General features: G+C 66.0%; 1 protein-coding gene across 1 annotated transcript; it reads left to right on the forward strand.

Moving 5' to 3' along the window:
- Positions 1-7,603: 7,603 nt before the first annotated feature.
- On the forward strand, positions 7,604-15,961 carry IRF5 (interferon regulatory factor 5). Its single transcript, XM_075142366.1, has 9 exons — positions 7,604-7,621; positions 8,768-8,949; positions 10,349-10,538; positions 12,018-12,061; positions 12,162-12,192; positions 12,302-12,577; positions 13,729-14,118; positions 14,832-14,950; positions 15,056-15,961. Exons 2-9 carry the CDS (start codon positions 8,776-8,778, stop codon positions 15,287-15,289), a joined length of 1,458 nt encoding a protein of 485 aa, XP_074998467.1. The 5' UTR covers positions 7,604-7,621; positions 8,768-8,775; the 3' UTR covers positions 15,290-15,961.
- Positions 15,962-16,176: the final 215 nt, after the last annotated feature.

Consider the following 16,176-nt stretch of genomic DNA (forward strand, 5'->3'; position numbering starts at 1 on the left):
CACGTCCTCTCCTGACGCGGGATGGAGGGTCCCTGCCTGGGGCGAGATGCTGTTCTGACGCTGTTCGGGCATGACGCAAGCGGCCTCTCCTCGCTCCTGGGTGTTGAATTTTCCCAACTCTCTCTGTCTCCTGGATCTCTGCTGCTTCGGAGAGCTTTAGCCAAAAAAATAAAAAAATAAAATGGGGCATTCCTGTTCCTGGAGCAGATTGATTTAATTAAAGCCATTTAAATCATGAAAGTGAATCTTCAGCTAAATCAACAAAGCAAGAAACCTCAAATTAATTCCATCCTCTTAATCGTGGCTTGTGTTTGTTCATTTTAATCGTTTCCTTGCAGAAAGGTCTGTTTTCAGGGAGCGGCCGACAGGACATGCCCCCGCCCCAACGCAAGGGCCTCGCGTGGATCGAAATACCCCGAGGACAACCGTGTCCCCCCCAAGTGACCCATGGGGGCTGAACCGGGCTCTCGGACCCCGTGTGTGGCTGCCCTGGCACAGTCCTGGCACCGGTGACTTTGCTGCAGGGCATCTACGACCCAAACCATCAAATCCACGAGCCCAGGTCCTGCTCGTGTCTGCGTGCGGCTCTTCTATCCTCTGGTTCTCTTAGCTGAGGAGCAAGGGCAAAGCTGGTCTGGTCTCCCTCTCCTGGAAAACCAGCACATTTCCCACTGCCCGGAAGGTTTCGGCTCATCTCCGGCTCTCAGTCACACGCTGCCCTTGGTCATCCGACCCTGGAGAGCTCTTCTTTGCCTTGGTGGCTTCCAGCTCGTCCCTTTGCACCGCCGAAGGGGAACATCCCGTTACCACTGCAACTCCATGAACTCAGCAGCACCCAAATAGCACAGCGAGTCAGGGTAACGAGCGCGCGCCAACGGGCACGGCCACCGCGGGGGACCCCTCGCAGCGCCTCGTCGCGGAGCTCCTTCATTAAATCGCAGCCGGCCGGCTCAATCCTTCGGATGATCTTACAGGCCGGGAAGTTAAAAACAAGCTGCTCTCTGCCCATAAAAAGCAAAGGGCTTTCGGCGTGGAATCATCAAGGCCGGAGGGATCTCACAGCGCACGCAAGCAGTGGGAAATGCTCCCAGGAGGATGTGCCATTGGACAGGGGAGATGTACACATGGCCAGCCCTTGCATCGGGGACGCGGGCGTGAGCCCCAAAACATGGCTTAGTCCCAGCTCTGATCCCCTCAAAGGCTTTGCAAAACATGCTTAAAGCTTCCCTGCCTGCGATTCCGCTTCTCCAGCTTCCTGGTCCCTACGGGAATATGCTCTTGCTACCTGAAACGCATCCCAGACCTCGTTTTTAGGAACACAGAAGTGGTGGCATTCACTTATTTTTCAGATGGTCCCCAAATTCCTGGCTATCCCGTGCCACCAGGACCGGCTACGGAGAGCTGCTCCAGTCAAGGCACCGAGCACACCGAGGGTGCCCGGGAGCCGCTCGGCTCTCCGGGGAAAAGCCGTCCCCTCCCGTCCGGGGCTGAGGAAATCAGGCTCCCGACACCAAACCGCCTCCAAAATGGGCAGCGGAGCCCACCAGAGGAGCCCGGCTGGCCCACTGCAAGAGGCTGCACGGGGAAGTCCTTCCCAGTGGAAAGCCAAGTCTTCCAGGAAGAGGAACGCCACCTCGCAGTCCAAGATACAAAATTGTAATTTAATGGGTTGGTTCAGGTTCATATTTGCAAAAATAGAACGTACAAACCCAATCCCGTTGGCACCGTGTACCTACCGCCCGGGCAGAAACACGCGGCTACACCGTTCTCCTCGCCTCCTCGGTGCCTGCCTCCCCGTGCCGTGGGTCATCCCACTCTTCCTCAATTTGTATTGCTTTTGCAGAAATCAACGCTTCCCTCCTCCCCTTCTTCCTCCGCCACCTGGGACACGGCCTCAGCTGCTGCCAACGTCCCTGAGATCCGTCCTTCTGTCCGGCTGTAGGTTGATCTCCACTAATCTGACGGCCCGCAGCAGCACGGCGAGCTGCGAGCAGACGCCGGCCAGGACGTCGATGAGCGGATCCGTCAGATCCCGGATGCTGCAGAGGACCTTCAGCAGGAACAGCAGCAGAGGTTGCAGGAGGCTGTTGAACGCCGCCGCCAAGGAGGGCTTCAAAATATGATCGCCGATGGCTGTCAGCAAACCGACCACCAGCACCTGGGGGGGAAGGCAAATTTGGGTTAAAATGCTTGGTTTTGATGTATATTTGCCAGCACGTGCCGTCCTGAGGTGTGGTGGGGACCCTGTGAAGAGCAAGTTACTCACAAGGAACTCCCCACTCCTCTTGGAGACACCGAGATGCAAAAAATTCACTGTGGGAGGAGAAGTTGGAGAGAGCGGAGAACGTGAAGTTTCTTCTCCCGATACTGAAGTATTTCGACGTGGAAATACTCAGAGGAAGGGAAGCGGAAGGTTTATATTCAGGGTGGTCAGCGTGTCTCATGGCCTCCTACAATGACCTCTCCTTTTGCCTTGTCCCCATCCAGTGACCGCGGCGGCAAACCCCAGACGGGGCGTATCGGTGGCTGCAAGGTTCCTGGTGGTGTATTTGGGATGTAACCACGGTTTTTGGAGAGCAAACCTTCGGGGTAAGTACCGAACACGCACATTTCTCCCACCACCCGACCTCCACCATCAAATATCTCGTGTTTCTGAACTTAGGGCTTTCTTTTCTTTTGGAGAACAAGCCCAGCCTCCCCACAAACACCTCCACCACTGAGATGGGACTGAGCTTTACCAACCCAGAGCTCTTCAAGGTAAACGGGGATTGAAAAAAAAAATCAACAGAGATTAAAAAATCAGATGGGAAAGTCTCCGTTAGAGGTTGGAGAGCCCGACTGCTCGTACCACGTCTCCTGTCGGTGGTAGGGAAACGGAGGCGGCTCACCTGGACCACGGTCTCGCCGAGGAAGCGAACCAGCTCGATCAGGAAGACGGCGAGCCCGTTGACCAGGAGCCGCGGGACGGCGAAGGATTCCCTCAGCTTTCGCTGAACCGTCTGCTTGGAGCTGCGGCGGAGAAAACGAGACATCAAAACTGGAGAGCGAACCTGCGGAGCAAATCGACCCCCAGCCCCTCACCGCCTCTTCCCAGGCACGCCGTGACGGAGCTCTTGGATCTCACAGTGCGGGAGCATCTCCCAGGCGGGTTTCAGCTGGCCCGGAGGCGCCGTCCCCGGCGCTGCAGGACCCGACCGACAGCGGGAGGCCGAGCTGGGCTCCGGCCGCGGAGGAAAACCCCTGGAAATGGGATGGCCTCACGTTTATGGCCCTGCCCAGACACCCGGGGAGCGGGACAGCCGGCTGGCCCAGCATGGCTCCGGCACCGCTCCGGCACGGCTCCGGCATCCCAGCCAGCTCCTCGGCAGCGCATCCCACTCACGGGATGGCTGGCTCCACGGGAGGGGGCCACCAAATTAAGAAAGAAAAAGAGTTGGAGGTCAGTCTGCACTACCCAAGGGGGTGTCTTGCCCCCCCTTCCCCCCCAATTAATTAATGACAAATAAAAATGTGGTTTGTGGAGGTGGGAGCGCGGGCTCCCTGCCTGCCGTGTTTTCGGGCAGGCTCCCAGCCAAAACCCGGTTGAAGGAGCCCAAAAATACATCATGCCGGTATCCAGAGCGGGCAGCTGGCCGGGGGCCCGGGAAGCGATGACTCCGAGATGCTGACAGCCCCGCTCCGGGAAATCCCATCCAACATCGCCCCTGCGCCCCGGGGAGCCGCTTCGGCGTCGGCAGGGCTGAGTGCTCCCTCTCACGGCCGCCGAAACCGAGGCGATCCCGGGGAGTTTTAACCGATTTCTCTTCCAGAATGGAAAAATAAAGAGGCGGAGAGCGCTGGGAGAGGGAAATCGGCGCCAGGTCGGGAGCGAACCACGTTGTCGCACCCCAGCGTGCCCAGCGCTGCGGGCGAGAACGGTTTCGTTTCTCGGTGGAAGAAGCGAATGGGAAAGTCCCTCCTCTGCCACTTCATGCGTGATAACCCAAAAAAACGGATTTTTTTTTTTCCCCTCTTTGTCCTCGTGAGGACATGTGGCGAGAGCCGAGCTGGGGACGGGGACACGGGTGACGGTCCCTCACCGGCGGAGCGGCCCGGCGCTCGCGTGAACGGCAAATCCAAGGCTGGTGGAGGCAGTCGCTGTTAACGATGGAAAAATTAAAATGAAAAAATAAACCAAACCCTCCGAGCGAGCTGAAGCCCCAGCGCTTCCCGAAACACGGAGGAGGATGCAAAAGGAGGCGGCGGCGGCGGGGAAACGCACGAGCGTCCCGCTTCCTTCCCCTTTCCCCGAAATCTCTGCCAAAAAGCTCGGCGCCGGCTCATCGGCGGGGCCGTTGTCTCCCACCACGGCCTCCCGCTCCGGCCGCTCCTGGGACAGAAAACACCCAGGCAAGGCTCGCGCGGATGCTGAAACAGGATCCTTAAGGAAATATCCATTCAGCATCCCAGAAATTGGCATTTTTTGGTGCCTTTTTCCGGTGTTTTGTGCCTAGCCGTGGTTTGCACACCAAGAACAGTTCAGGAAGGGAATTCGGATGGGATGCGTAGGGAAGATGCTCCGGAGCTCCCCTCCCCGCGTCCTGCGGCAGAAGAAGTCCGAGATTCCCAGCCTGAATTAACCATTCCCGGCTGGCAGGCCGGGATCAGGCCCTGCCCCGCGGCCGGGATTCATCCGTGCTGCAGCCGCCTCTCGGGATCGGCCAGGACCCCGGGAGGAGGACGGATGAGGCCACATGGAAAAAACCCGCGCGGCACGGCGTGGGAGAGGGGGACATCCAAGCGATAGCCGAGCTTTCCGTAGGGAGGCTCCGGAGGGAACCTGCTGTGAATCCCGACAAGATGCCGGAGAGAAGAGGAGCCGTGCATCGCCGGGAGCCCCTTCCCCCTTGCCCGGCCATCGGCACAGCACCGCTCGGGCGCCGACCTCCCTCTACCAGGGCAGGCCCTCTGCTCCGGGAGCCGGGAATGCCGATCCCCAGGGATTTGTAGGTTGAACCTGAGCTGAAGTGTGGGGGAGGTGGCTCCCACCGGCTCCTCGAAGGCTGCCGGGGTGCAGCGAGGACGAGAAAACCCCCAAATCCCTTGGGAGGGCGGCCGGACTGGCGGGAGGAGCCACAGAGCAGCGATCCCGGCCACTGCCACCAGGACCTGCTCCCTTCCCGCTGGGAATCCACTGGGACCCGCTCCTCTTCCCTTGGGAATCCACTGGGACCCGCTCCTCTCCCCTCAGGAATCCACTGGGACCTGCTCCTCTCCCTCTGGGAATCCACTGGGACCCGCTCCTCTCCCCTCGGGAATCCACTGGGACCCGCTCCTCTCCCCTCAGGAATCCACTGGGACCCGCTCCTCTCCCTCTGGGAATCCACTGGGACCCGCTCCTCTCCCCTCGGGAATCCACTGGGACCCGCTCCTCTCCCTCTGGGAATCCACTGGGACCCGCTCCTCTTCCCTTGGGAATCCACTGGGACCCGCTCCTCTTCCCTCGGGAATCCACTGGGACCCGCTCCTCTCCCCTCAGGAATCCACTGGGACCTGCTCCTCTCCCTCTGGGAATCCACTGGGACCCGCTCCTCTCCCCTCGGGAATCCACTGGGACCCGCTCCTCTCTCCTCGGGAATCCACTGGGACCCGCTCCTCTCCCTCTGGGAATCCACTGGGACCCGCTCCTCTCCCCTCGGGAATCCACTGGGACCCGCTCCTCTCCCCTCGGGGAATCCACTGGGACCTGCTCCTCTCCCCTTGGGAATCCACTGGGACCCGCTCCTCTCTCCTCGGGAATCCACTGGGACCCGCTCCTCTCCCCTCGGGGAATCCACTGGGACCCGCTCCTCTCCCTCTGGGAATCCACTGGGACCCGCTCCTCTCCCCTTGGGAATCCACTGGGACCCGCTCCTCTCTCCTCAGGAATCCACTGGGACCCGCTCCTCTCCCCTCGGGGAATCCACTGGGACCTGCTCCTCTCCCTCTGGGAATCCACTGGGACCCGCTCCTCTCCCTCTGGGAATCCACTGGGACCCGCTCCTCTTCCCTTGGGAATCCACCGGGACCCGCTCCTCTCCTGCTGGGAATTCGCTTCCCCCGAGCGCCCGGAGCGGACTCGGAGGTGCCCGGGTTTCGGGGCGGGAATATCCCGCGGGAGACACCCCGGGATTCCCAAGTCCCCTGGGGCGGGGGAGGGAGTCGCCGCGCCAGGCCGGGCTCGGGCAGGGTTGGGCGGGGCTGGGGCGGGGCGGGGCGGGGCTGGGGCGGGGCGGGGCTGCTCAAACTGGTCATTAATAAACCCGAATCGTGCAAAGCTGAAGCGATCCTTCCCCAAATCCTCCCCTCTCCCTCCCCGTGGGTGCCCACCCCCGGGACACCCCACGGGTCACCCCGAGCCCCCCGGGACGCTCAGCCACCTCCTTCGGTACACGGGGGGGAGGGGGGCGGCGCCTAATGAAGAGGCAGCAATTAAAACCGCTGTTCCGGGGGGGGGAGGGGCCGGTACCTCTTTCGGTTCCTCCGGGCGCTGGGTGCCGGCCCCCCCGGGCCGCCTCCGCCCCGCAGCCCCCCGCTCCCCCGGGGAGCGACGGGCCTGGGGCCGGGACCCCCGCCCGGCGCCCCGCGGGCCCTCGCCGGGGGGAGACGCGACCCCCCCGGCTCCGGGAGGGCGGTGGGGCCCGGCGCCGCCATCGCCCCGCCCCTCGCCCCGCCCCTCGCCCCGCCCCCGCTCCATTGTTACCGCCCTCGCGTTGCCGGGCAACGGCCCCAGTGAGGGGAGGGGGGTGGGCGGGGGGAGCGCGGCTGAGGGGCGGGTGGGGACGGCGCCCGCAGATGAGTGACAGGGAGCGCGGCCAATCACAGCCCGGTGGGGAGGGGGGTGCGAAGGGGGGGATGCCCGCCCACTCCGGGAATCCCCCGCGCGTCACGTGGAGTGGGCGATGGGCGCGGGGTATGCAAATGTATGTTAATGAGGTGTCTGCCGTTGCTGCGGGGGGATACAAGGGAGGGGGAGACGGGTGACACCGGGGGGGGACGGGACGGGGGGGCACGGGGGGGGACACGGGAGGGGAGACACGGGTGGGGACACGGGGGTGACACCGGGGGGGGACGGGACGGGGGGCACGGGGGGGACACGGGAGGGGAGACACGGGTGGGGACACGGGGGTGACACCGGGGGGGGACGGGACGGGGGGCACGGGGGGGACACGGGAGGGGGGACACGGGTGGGGACACGGGGGTGACACCGGGGGGGGACGGGACGGGGGGCACGGGGGGGACACGGGAGGGGAGACACGGGTGGGGACACGGGTGGGGACACAGGGGGGGACACAGGGGAGACACAAGTGGGGACATGGGAGGGGGGACACGGGTGGGGACGCAGGGGGGACACGGGGAGACACAAGTGGGGACACGGGAGGGGGGACACGGGTTTGGACACGGGGGGACACGGGTGGGGACACAGGGGGAGGACAGGGGGGACACGGGAGGGGGGACACGGGCCCCGCACCGGGCGCGGCGTGTCCGGGGCGGTCCCGGGGGCGGTGGCGTGGCCGGGCCCGTCCCACGGCCCGGCCCACGACCCACGGCCCGGCCCCGCCGTGCGGAAGCGCTGGGCGGCGGCGGCGGCCCCGGAGCGCAGGTGGGTCCCGGTGCCGCTTGCCCGGGGGTCCGTCGTGGGCGGGGGGTGGGTGTCCGCGAGTGGGTGCCGTGCAGGTGGGTCCCGCTGGGGATGGGTGCCCGTGGGAGTGGGTCCCCCTGGGGATGGGTGCCCGTGGGGTGCGTGCCCCGGGGTGGGTGCCGGCGGGTGGGTCCCCGGGGGGGGGGGGGGTGGCGGTGAGTGGGTCTCCGTGGGGGTGGGTGGCAGCAGCCCGGGCTCTGCCGAGACCCACGGGACCCACGGGACCCGCCACACCCGGGCGGAGGAGCCGCGGTTTGAGGAAGTGTCCGTGTGTCCGTCCGTCCCCGGGGCCCCGCACACGCGTGTGCGCCGGCACGTGGGCTGGCACCCGCGGGTGGACACGCGTGTGCGACCGGGCTCGGGGGGCGTGGGGCGGGGTCTCGCCTCGCGCGGCTGCTGTGACCCGCGTGGGGACCTTGACCCCGACCCCGTGGGGACCGTGGGGACAGTGACCCCGTGGGGACCCTGACCCTGACCCCACAGGGGATCCCCCCCGTCCCCACGGGGGACCGTGATCCATAGGGACCGCCACCCCGCTGTCCCCACGGGGCGCAGGGTCTGCCCCCTCTCCCCGTGCCGGTGGGGAGGGGGTCTGGGGGTGCCCTGCTGGGTGCGCGCCCCCCCCCCGTGGAGTCCGTGTCCCCCCATGTCCCCTGTGTCCCCCCATGTCCCCCGTGTCCCTGTCCCACCCGTGGCTCCGGGCTGGTTTTGTTTCCCCAAAGCAGCCGCAGCTTCTGCTTTCGGGGCGCTGGGTGACGCCCCCCACCCACGCGGGGGGGATGGGGCTCGGGGGGGGCCTCCTCCAGCCCCCGCGGCTCTCCCGGGGCAGGCAGGGACACGGTTCCTGTTTCGGGACCGGGGGGGGGGGCGGGCACCCGTGGGTGCCCCCTCACAGCTGCACACAAGTGTCATGAGCCGGCCGGGCCTCAGCCCCTTTCACACACGCGTGTCACGAGCTCGCTGGGCCTCAGCCCCTTCCCACACACGTGTCACGAGCCGGCCGGGCCTCAGCCCCTTCCCACACACGTGTCACGAGCCGGCCGGGCCTCAGCCCCACCTGGGGTGGGGGGGTGCCCCAGTGCCCCCAGCCCTCCCGTCCCCCCGCAGGTCCCGCCATGAACCCCCCGCCCCGCCGGGTGCGGCTGAAGCCCTGGCTGGTGGCCCAGGTCAGCAGCCGGCGCTACCCGGGGCTGCAGTGGCTGGACCCCGAGCGGCGACGCTTCGCCATCCCCTGGCGCCACGCCACCCGCCACCCCCCCGCCCCCCAGGACCACGACACCATCTTCAAGGTGACGAGGGGACAGGGGGTGGGGGGGTGACAAGGAGGACATGGGACGGGGCAATGGGAGTGACGGGGTGACAAGGGGGACACGGGATGGGTGACGGGGTGACAAGGGGGACACAGGACAAGGGTGACGGGGTGACAAGGGGGACACGGGATGGGTGACGGGGTGACAAGGGGGACACAGGACAAGGGTGACGGGGTGACAAGGGGGACATGTGATGGGGTGACAGGGTGACAAGGGGGACACAGGACAAGGGTGATGGGGTGACAAGGGGGACACGGGATGGGTGACGGGGTGACAAGGGGGACACAGGACAAGGGTGATGGGGTGACAAGGGGGACACGGGATGGGGTGACGGGGTGACAAGGGGGACACAGGACAAGGGTGATGGGGTGACAAGGGGGACACGGGATGGGGTGACAGGGTGACAAGGGGGACACAGGACAAGGGTGATGGAGTGACAAGGGGGACATGGGATGGGGGTGATGGGGGTGACAGGGTGACAAGGGGGACACAGGACAAGGGTGATGGGGTGACAAGGGGGACATGGGATGGGGGTGATGGGGGTGACAGGGTGACAAGGGGGACACAGGACAAGGGTGATGGGGTGACAAGGGGGACATGGGATGGGGGTGATGGGGGTGACAAGGGGGACACAGGCCAGGGGTGCTGGGGACGCCGGGGGGCAATGGGGTGACAAGAGGGACACAGGATGGAGGCAATGGGGTGACAAGGGGGACATGAGACGAGGGTGATGGGGTGACAAGGGGGATCGGGGCGATGGAGGTGACAGGGTGACAATGGGGACACAGGACATGGGTGATGGGGGTGACGGGGTGACAAGGGGGATCCAGGATGGGGGCGATGGGGTGACAAGGGGGCCATGGGACAGGGGTGATGGGGGTGATGAGGGGGATGTGGGGCAGGGGTGACAAGGGGGACCCAGGGTGATGGACGTGACAGGGTGACAATGGGGACACGCGATGGTGGTGATGGGGTGACAGGGTGGACATGGGACGGGGGGGACAGGGTGGTGGGGTGACACAAGGGGACACAGGACGGAGGTGGATGGGGTGACAATGGGGACATGGGATGGGGGCGCTGGGGTGACGAGGGGGACCCGGGGTGATGGAGGTGACAGGGTGACAATGGGGACATGGGATGGGGGCGATGGGGTGCCGAGGGGGGTGCCGAGGGGGACATGGGATGAGGCGATGGGGGCAGTGGGGTGACAAGGAGGACACGGGATGGCGGGGGACAGGGCGGTGGGGTGACAAGGGCACAGAGGGTGGGGGCGCCGGGGTGACAACGGGGACACGGGATGGGGCTGCCGGGGTGCCGAGGGGTACGCGGGGGGGGGGGTGCGGGGCGCTGCGGGTGCTGAGCCCCCCCGGCCCCCCAGGCGTGGGCGCAGGAGACGGGGAAGTTCACGGAGGGGGTGGACGCGCCGGACCCGGCCAAGTGGAAGGCGAACCTGCGCTGCGCCCTCAACAAGAGCCGGGAGTTCCGCCTGCTCTTCGACGGCACCCGGGCCACCCCCCCCCAGCCCTACAAGGTCTACGAGCTCTGCCAGGGCCCCCCCGAGGGCGCAGGTACGGGGGGGCTGGGGCGGGGCTGGGCGCCCCGGGAGGTCCCGGCACCCCATGAAGCTCCGGCACCCCACAAGGACCCTGCACCCCATAAAGACCCTGCACCCCATAAGGTCCCGGCACCCCATGAAGCTCCAGCACCCCACAAGGTTCAAGCACCCCACAAGGTCCCAGCACCCCATAAGGACCCAGCACTCCACAAGGACCCTGCACCCCATAAGGACTCAGCACCCCACAAGGACCCTGCACCCCATAAAGACCCTGCACCCCATAAGGTCCCGGCACCCCATGAAGCTCCAGCACCCCACAAGGTCCCAGCACCCCATGAAGCTCCAGCACCCCACAAGGTCCCAGCACCCCACAAGGTCCCAGCACCCCATAAGGACCCAGCACTCCACAAGGACCCTGCACCCCATAAAGACCCTGCATCCCATAAGGTCCCGGCACCCCATGAAGCTCCAGCACCCCACAAGGTCCCAGCACCCCATAAGGACCCAGCACTCCACAAGGACCCTGCACCCCATAAGGACTCAGCACCCCACAAGGACCCTGCACCCCATAAGGTCCTAGCACCCCATGAAGCTCCAGCACCCCACAAGGTCCCAGCACCCCATGAAGCTCCAGCACCCCACAAGGACCCTGCATCTCACAAGGTCCCAGCACCCCATAAGGTCCCAGCACCCCATGAAGCTCCAGCACCCCACAAGGTCCCAGCACCCCATGAAGCTCCAGCACCTCACAAGGTCCCAGCACCCCACAAGGACCCAGCACCCCATAAGGTCCCAGCACTCCATGAAGCTCCAGCACCCCACAAGGTCCCAGCACCCCACAAGGACCCAGCACCCGACAAGGACCCTGCACCCCACAAGGACCCAGCACCCCACAAGGTCCCAGCACCCCACAAGGACCCTGCACCCCATAAGGACTCAGCACCCCATGAAGCTCCAGCACCCCACAAGGTCCCAGCACCCCACAACTCCCCAGCACCCCATGAGGTCCCTGCACCTCATAAGGACCCAGCACCCCATAAAGACCCAGCACCCCACAACTCCCCAGCACCCCGTGAAGCTCCAGCACCCCACAAAGACCCAGCACCCCATGAGGTCCCTGCACCCCAGAAGTCCCCTACACCCCATGAAGCTCCAGCACCCCACAAGGACGAGGCACCCTGAGGAGCCTCAGCACCCCACAAGAACCAAGCACCCCACAAGGACCCAGCACCCAGTGGACCCTCAGCACCCCATGAGTCCCCAGCACCCCGCAAGGACCCCACACCCCATAAGGACCCACTGCGCCCCACAAGGACCCAGCACCCCATAAGTCCCCGACACCCTGTGAAGCCCCAGCACCCCACAAGTCCCCCACACCCCACAAGGACGCAGCACCCCATGCAGCCTCAGCACCCCACAATGCCCCAGCACCCCACAAGTCCCCCTGCACCCCCCGAAGCCCCAGCCCCCCCAGCCCGTCTCTCCCTTGCAGATGGGGACGACTACGGCTGCAGTGGGGAGGAGGACGTCAGCCAGGTACCTGGGTGGGGGTCAGGGTGGGGAGGACCCCCAAACCGGGGGACTGGGGGGGTCCCTGCGCCCCAACCCCGTAACCGCCCCGCTCTCCTGCCCGCAGCTCCAGAAGATGACATCTCTGAGCATCGACGGTGAGTGGGGGGCGTCGGGTGGGTGGGGGGGTGTGGGGTGCACCCACCCGGCGGTTTTGGGGGACGGTTGGGGGCCGTGGCTGCCCTCCGACCCCACGCTGTGCCCCAGACACCCAGCACGGGGGGGACCTGCTGCCCCCCTACCCCTGGCCCAAGGAGGAGCCCCCCTTCGGCAGCGCCTGCCCCCCAGGACCCTTCGTGCCGCCCCCCCCGGCGCTGCTCCCCGCGGAGGTGGGGGGCACCCATGGGACCCACGAGCTGCCCCCCGCCGCCCTGGCCGAGTCGGGGCCCCCCCTGGGCACCCTGGGCCCCCCGGCCGCCTGCCCGCTGGCACCCATGGAGCACGTCATCCCCAACCTGCTCATCAGCCCCCACATGCTGCCGCGTAAGGACTGGGGGGGGACATGGGGGGGGGCTGTGGGGTTGGGGGGGGGTGTGGGGTGCTCATGGGGTGGCTGGGCACTGATGGGGTGCCCAGGCAGGGGTGTGGGGTGGCTGTTGGGGGGTTGGACATGGGTGTCCATGGGTGTGGGGTGGCCGTGGGGTGGCTGGAGGGGGTGTCCATGGGTGTGGGGTGGCCGTGGGGTGATTGGATGGTGGTGGCCATGGGTGTGGGGTGGCCGTGGGGTGGTTGGATGGTGGTGGCCATGGGTGTGGGGTGGCCGTGGGGTGGTTGGATGGTGGTGGCCATGGGTGTGGGGTGGCCGTGGGGTGGTTGGATGGTGGTGGCCATGGGTGTGGGGTGGTTGTGGGGTGGTTGGATGGTGGTGGCCATGGGTGTGGGGTGGCCGTGGGGTGGTTGGATGGTGGTGGCCATGGGTGTGGGGTGGTTGTGGGGTGGTTGGATGGTGGTGGCCATGGGTGTGGGGTGGCCGTGGGGTGGTTGGATGGTGGTGGCCATGGGTGTGGGGTGGCTGTGGGGTGGTTGGATGGTCGTGGCCATGGGTGTGGGGTGGCTGTGGAGTGGCTGAAGGGGGTGTCCATGGGTGTGGGGTGGCCATGGGGTGGCTGGAGGGGGTGTCCATGGGTGTGGGGTGGCCGTGGGATGGCTGGAGGGGGTGTCCATGGGTGTAGGGTGGCCATGGAGTGGCTGGACGGGGTGGCTGGATGGTGGTGGCCATGGGTGTAGGGTGGCTGGACAGAGGTGGCCATGGGTGTGGGGTGGCCATGGGGTGGCTGGAGGGGGTGTCCATGGGTGTAGGGTGGCCATGGAGTGGCTGGACGGGGTGGCTGGATGGTGGTGGCCATGGGTGTAGGGTGGCTGGACAGAGGTGGCCATGGGTGTGGGGTGGCCATGGGGTGGCCGGATGGGGGTGGCCATGGGTGTGGGGTGGCTGGATGGTGGTGGCCATGGGGTGGCTGGACAGAGGTGGCCATGGGTGTGGGGTGGCCATGGTGTGGCTGGATAGTGGTGGCCGTGGGTGTAGGGTGGCTGGATGGGGTGGCCATGAGCATGGGGTGGCCATGGGGTGGCTGGCCAGGGGTGGCCACAGCACAGTCCCCGGCGGGCAGCTCACATCCGCGTCCCATCGGCAGTGACCGACCTGGAGATCAAGTTCCAGTACCGGGGCCGTCAGGTCTGCGTCCTCACCATCAGCAACCCCCACGGCTGCCGCCTCTTCCACAGCAGCCTGGAGCCCACGCAGGAGCAGGTGGAGCTCTTCGGGCCGCTGACGCTGGAGCAGGTCCGCTTCCCTGCCACCGACGCCATCCCCAACGAGAAGCAGCGTTTCTACACCCACCAGCTCCTGGACGTGCTGGACCGCGGGCTCATCCTGGAGCTGCAGGGCCAGGACATCTACGCCATCCGCCTCTGCCAGTGCAAGGTCTTCTGGACAGGGCCCTGCGCCGCCCACCACGCCGGCCCCAACCCCATCGAGAGGGAGAAGAAGACCAAGCTCTTCAGCCTCGAGGGGTTTCTCAACGGTGAGAGGAGGATGGGGTGGTTGTCCCCTGTGCCCCTTGGGGACACCGGATGGGATGAAGGGGTCAGCTGGCATGGGGGGACACCAGGCGGCACGTGGGGACCTGGTGGCATGGGGGGACCAAGATGGCATGGGGGGACAAGCTCCCATGGGGGGACACCAGCTGGCATGGGGGGACCAAGACGGGATGGGGGGACATCAGCTGGTACATGGGGACCTGATGGCATCAGGGAACAGGCTGGGATGAGATGTGGTGACATGGGGGGACACCACCCAGCACATAGGGACCAGCTGGCATGGGGGGACCAAGCTGGGATGGGGGGACACCAGGCAGCACGTGGGGACCTGATGGCACGGGGGTACCAAGCTGGCATGGGGGGACGAAGATGGGATGGGGGGACACCAGCTGGAACATGGGGACCTGGTGGCATGGGGGGACAAGCTGGGATGGGGAGAGGTGGTGGCGTGGAGGGACACCACCCAGTGTATGGGGACCAGCTGGCATGGGGGGACCAAGCTGGGATGGGGGGGACACCAGGCAGCCCATGGGGACCTGGTGGCATGGGGGGACACCAGCTGGGATGTGGGGACCAAGCTGGGATGGGGGGACACCATGGGGTATCAGCTGGCGTGGGGGACAGCGGCTGGGGTGGTGGTGGGACAGACTGGCGCCAGGCCCCGTCCTGCCCCTCACCGCGGCGTCTGGCCCCGCAGGCCTCATCCTGTTCCAGAAGGGCCAGACCACCACCCCCCCGCCCTTCGAGATCTTCTTCTGCTTCGGCGAGGAGTGGCCGGACCAGAAGCCCAAGGAGAAAAAGCTCATCACGGTGCAGGTGAGGGGACGAGGACACCTCGGGCTGTCCCCAGGCTGCCCCAAGCTCCCCGGGGGACACGGGTGGGTGTCCTCGTGCCGGCTGACGCGGTGGGGGCTCTTGCAGGTGGTGCCGGTGGCGGCGCGGCTGCTGCTGGAGATGTTCTCGGGCGAGCTGTCCTGGTCGGCCGACAGCATCCCCCTGCAGATCTCCCACCCCGACCTCAAGGACAAGATGGTGGAGCAGTTCAAGGAGCTTCACCAGCTCTGGCAGAACCAGCAGCGGCTGCCGCCGGCACAGCCGGAGCCCGGCCCCGCCGCCGCACCCTGGGTGCTGCCGCCCGGCTCCCTGCCCCAGTGACGAGGGGACACGTGGGCCACCCACGGCACTGCCACCGCGAAGCCCGTTGGGGTGGCAATCCCCGTCCCGTCACCCTGGGACCATCCAGGCTGGCGGAGCTGGGGCCGCCCGGCGCCGGCCCCATCCCTGTCCCCGTCCCTCCGGAGCTGCCGGGAAGCCGGTGACGAGCACCCGCCGGGTCCCCCGGGGCAGGACGGGGCCGTGACCACCCGTCCCAGGGAGGCTTTGCTGGGGCTGGACTGGAGGAGAAGCTGGACCCACCTCCCTGGAGCACCCACGGTGCGAAACGGGGCGCTGCCCCGGCCCTCCCGCAGTTTTGGGGGAAAACGGCAAGAAAATGGGGCCAGGATGGGGCCGCGCTGGACCCGGACCCCCCCAGGGACGGGGGCACCCAGCTCTGGTGGGGCTGGCTGCGCGGCGCAGCCGGAGAGAAGAACCAGGCCAGGACTTGGGGTTTTTAATTTATTTTTTTTTTCAGTTTTTTTGTTGTTTTTATTGTTCTCGAGATGGCTACACACCCCCGGAGGGAACAGCATGCGCCCAGCCGTGCCCGCGGGCCCCGCGCCCGCCCTCTCCCAGCCCCGTCCCTGCACTCGCTCGAGCCGTCTCCTCCCCGCACGGTCCAACCCTAAAATAAACCAAATAAAACCAACCCAAAAAAAAAAAAAAAAACCAACCCAACCAAACAAACAAAAAAACAAACTAAAAAAGAAGAAAAAAAAAAAAAAGGAAAAAAAAATATAATATATATATTTAAAGAGTCCGTCCCACCTGCGTCTTCTCCGGGAGGTCGCCACCAGGCAGGACGCGGCGGGCTCGGGGAGGGCAGAGCCCCGGCCTCCCCCCCTCCTGCCGCTGGGTTTGACTAAATCTATTTTAAACCCCCA

This window comes from Calonectris borealis, chromosome 1 (genome assembly GCF_964195595.1).
Source record: "Calonectris borealis chromosome 1, bCalBor7.hap1.2, whole genome shotgun sequence".
Taxonomy (NCBI): Eukaryota; Metazoa; Chordata; class Aves; order Procellariiformes; family Procellariidae; genus Calonectris; species Calonectris borealis.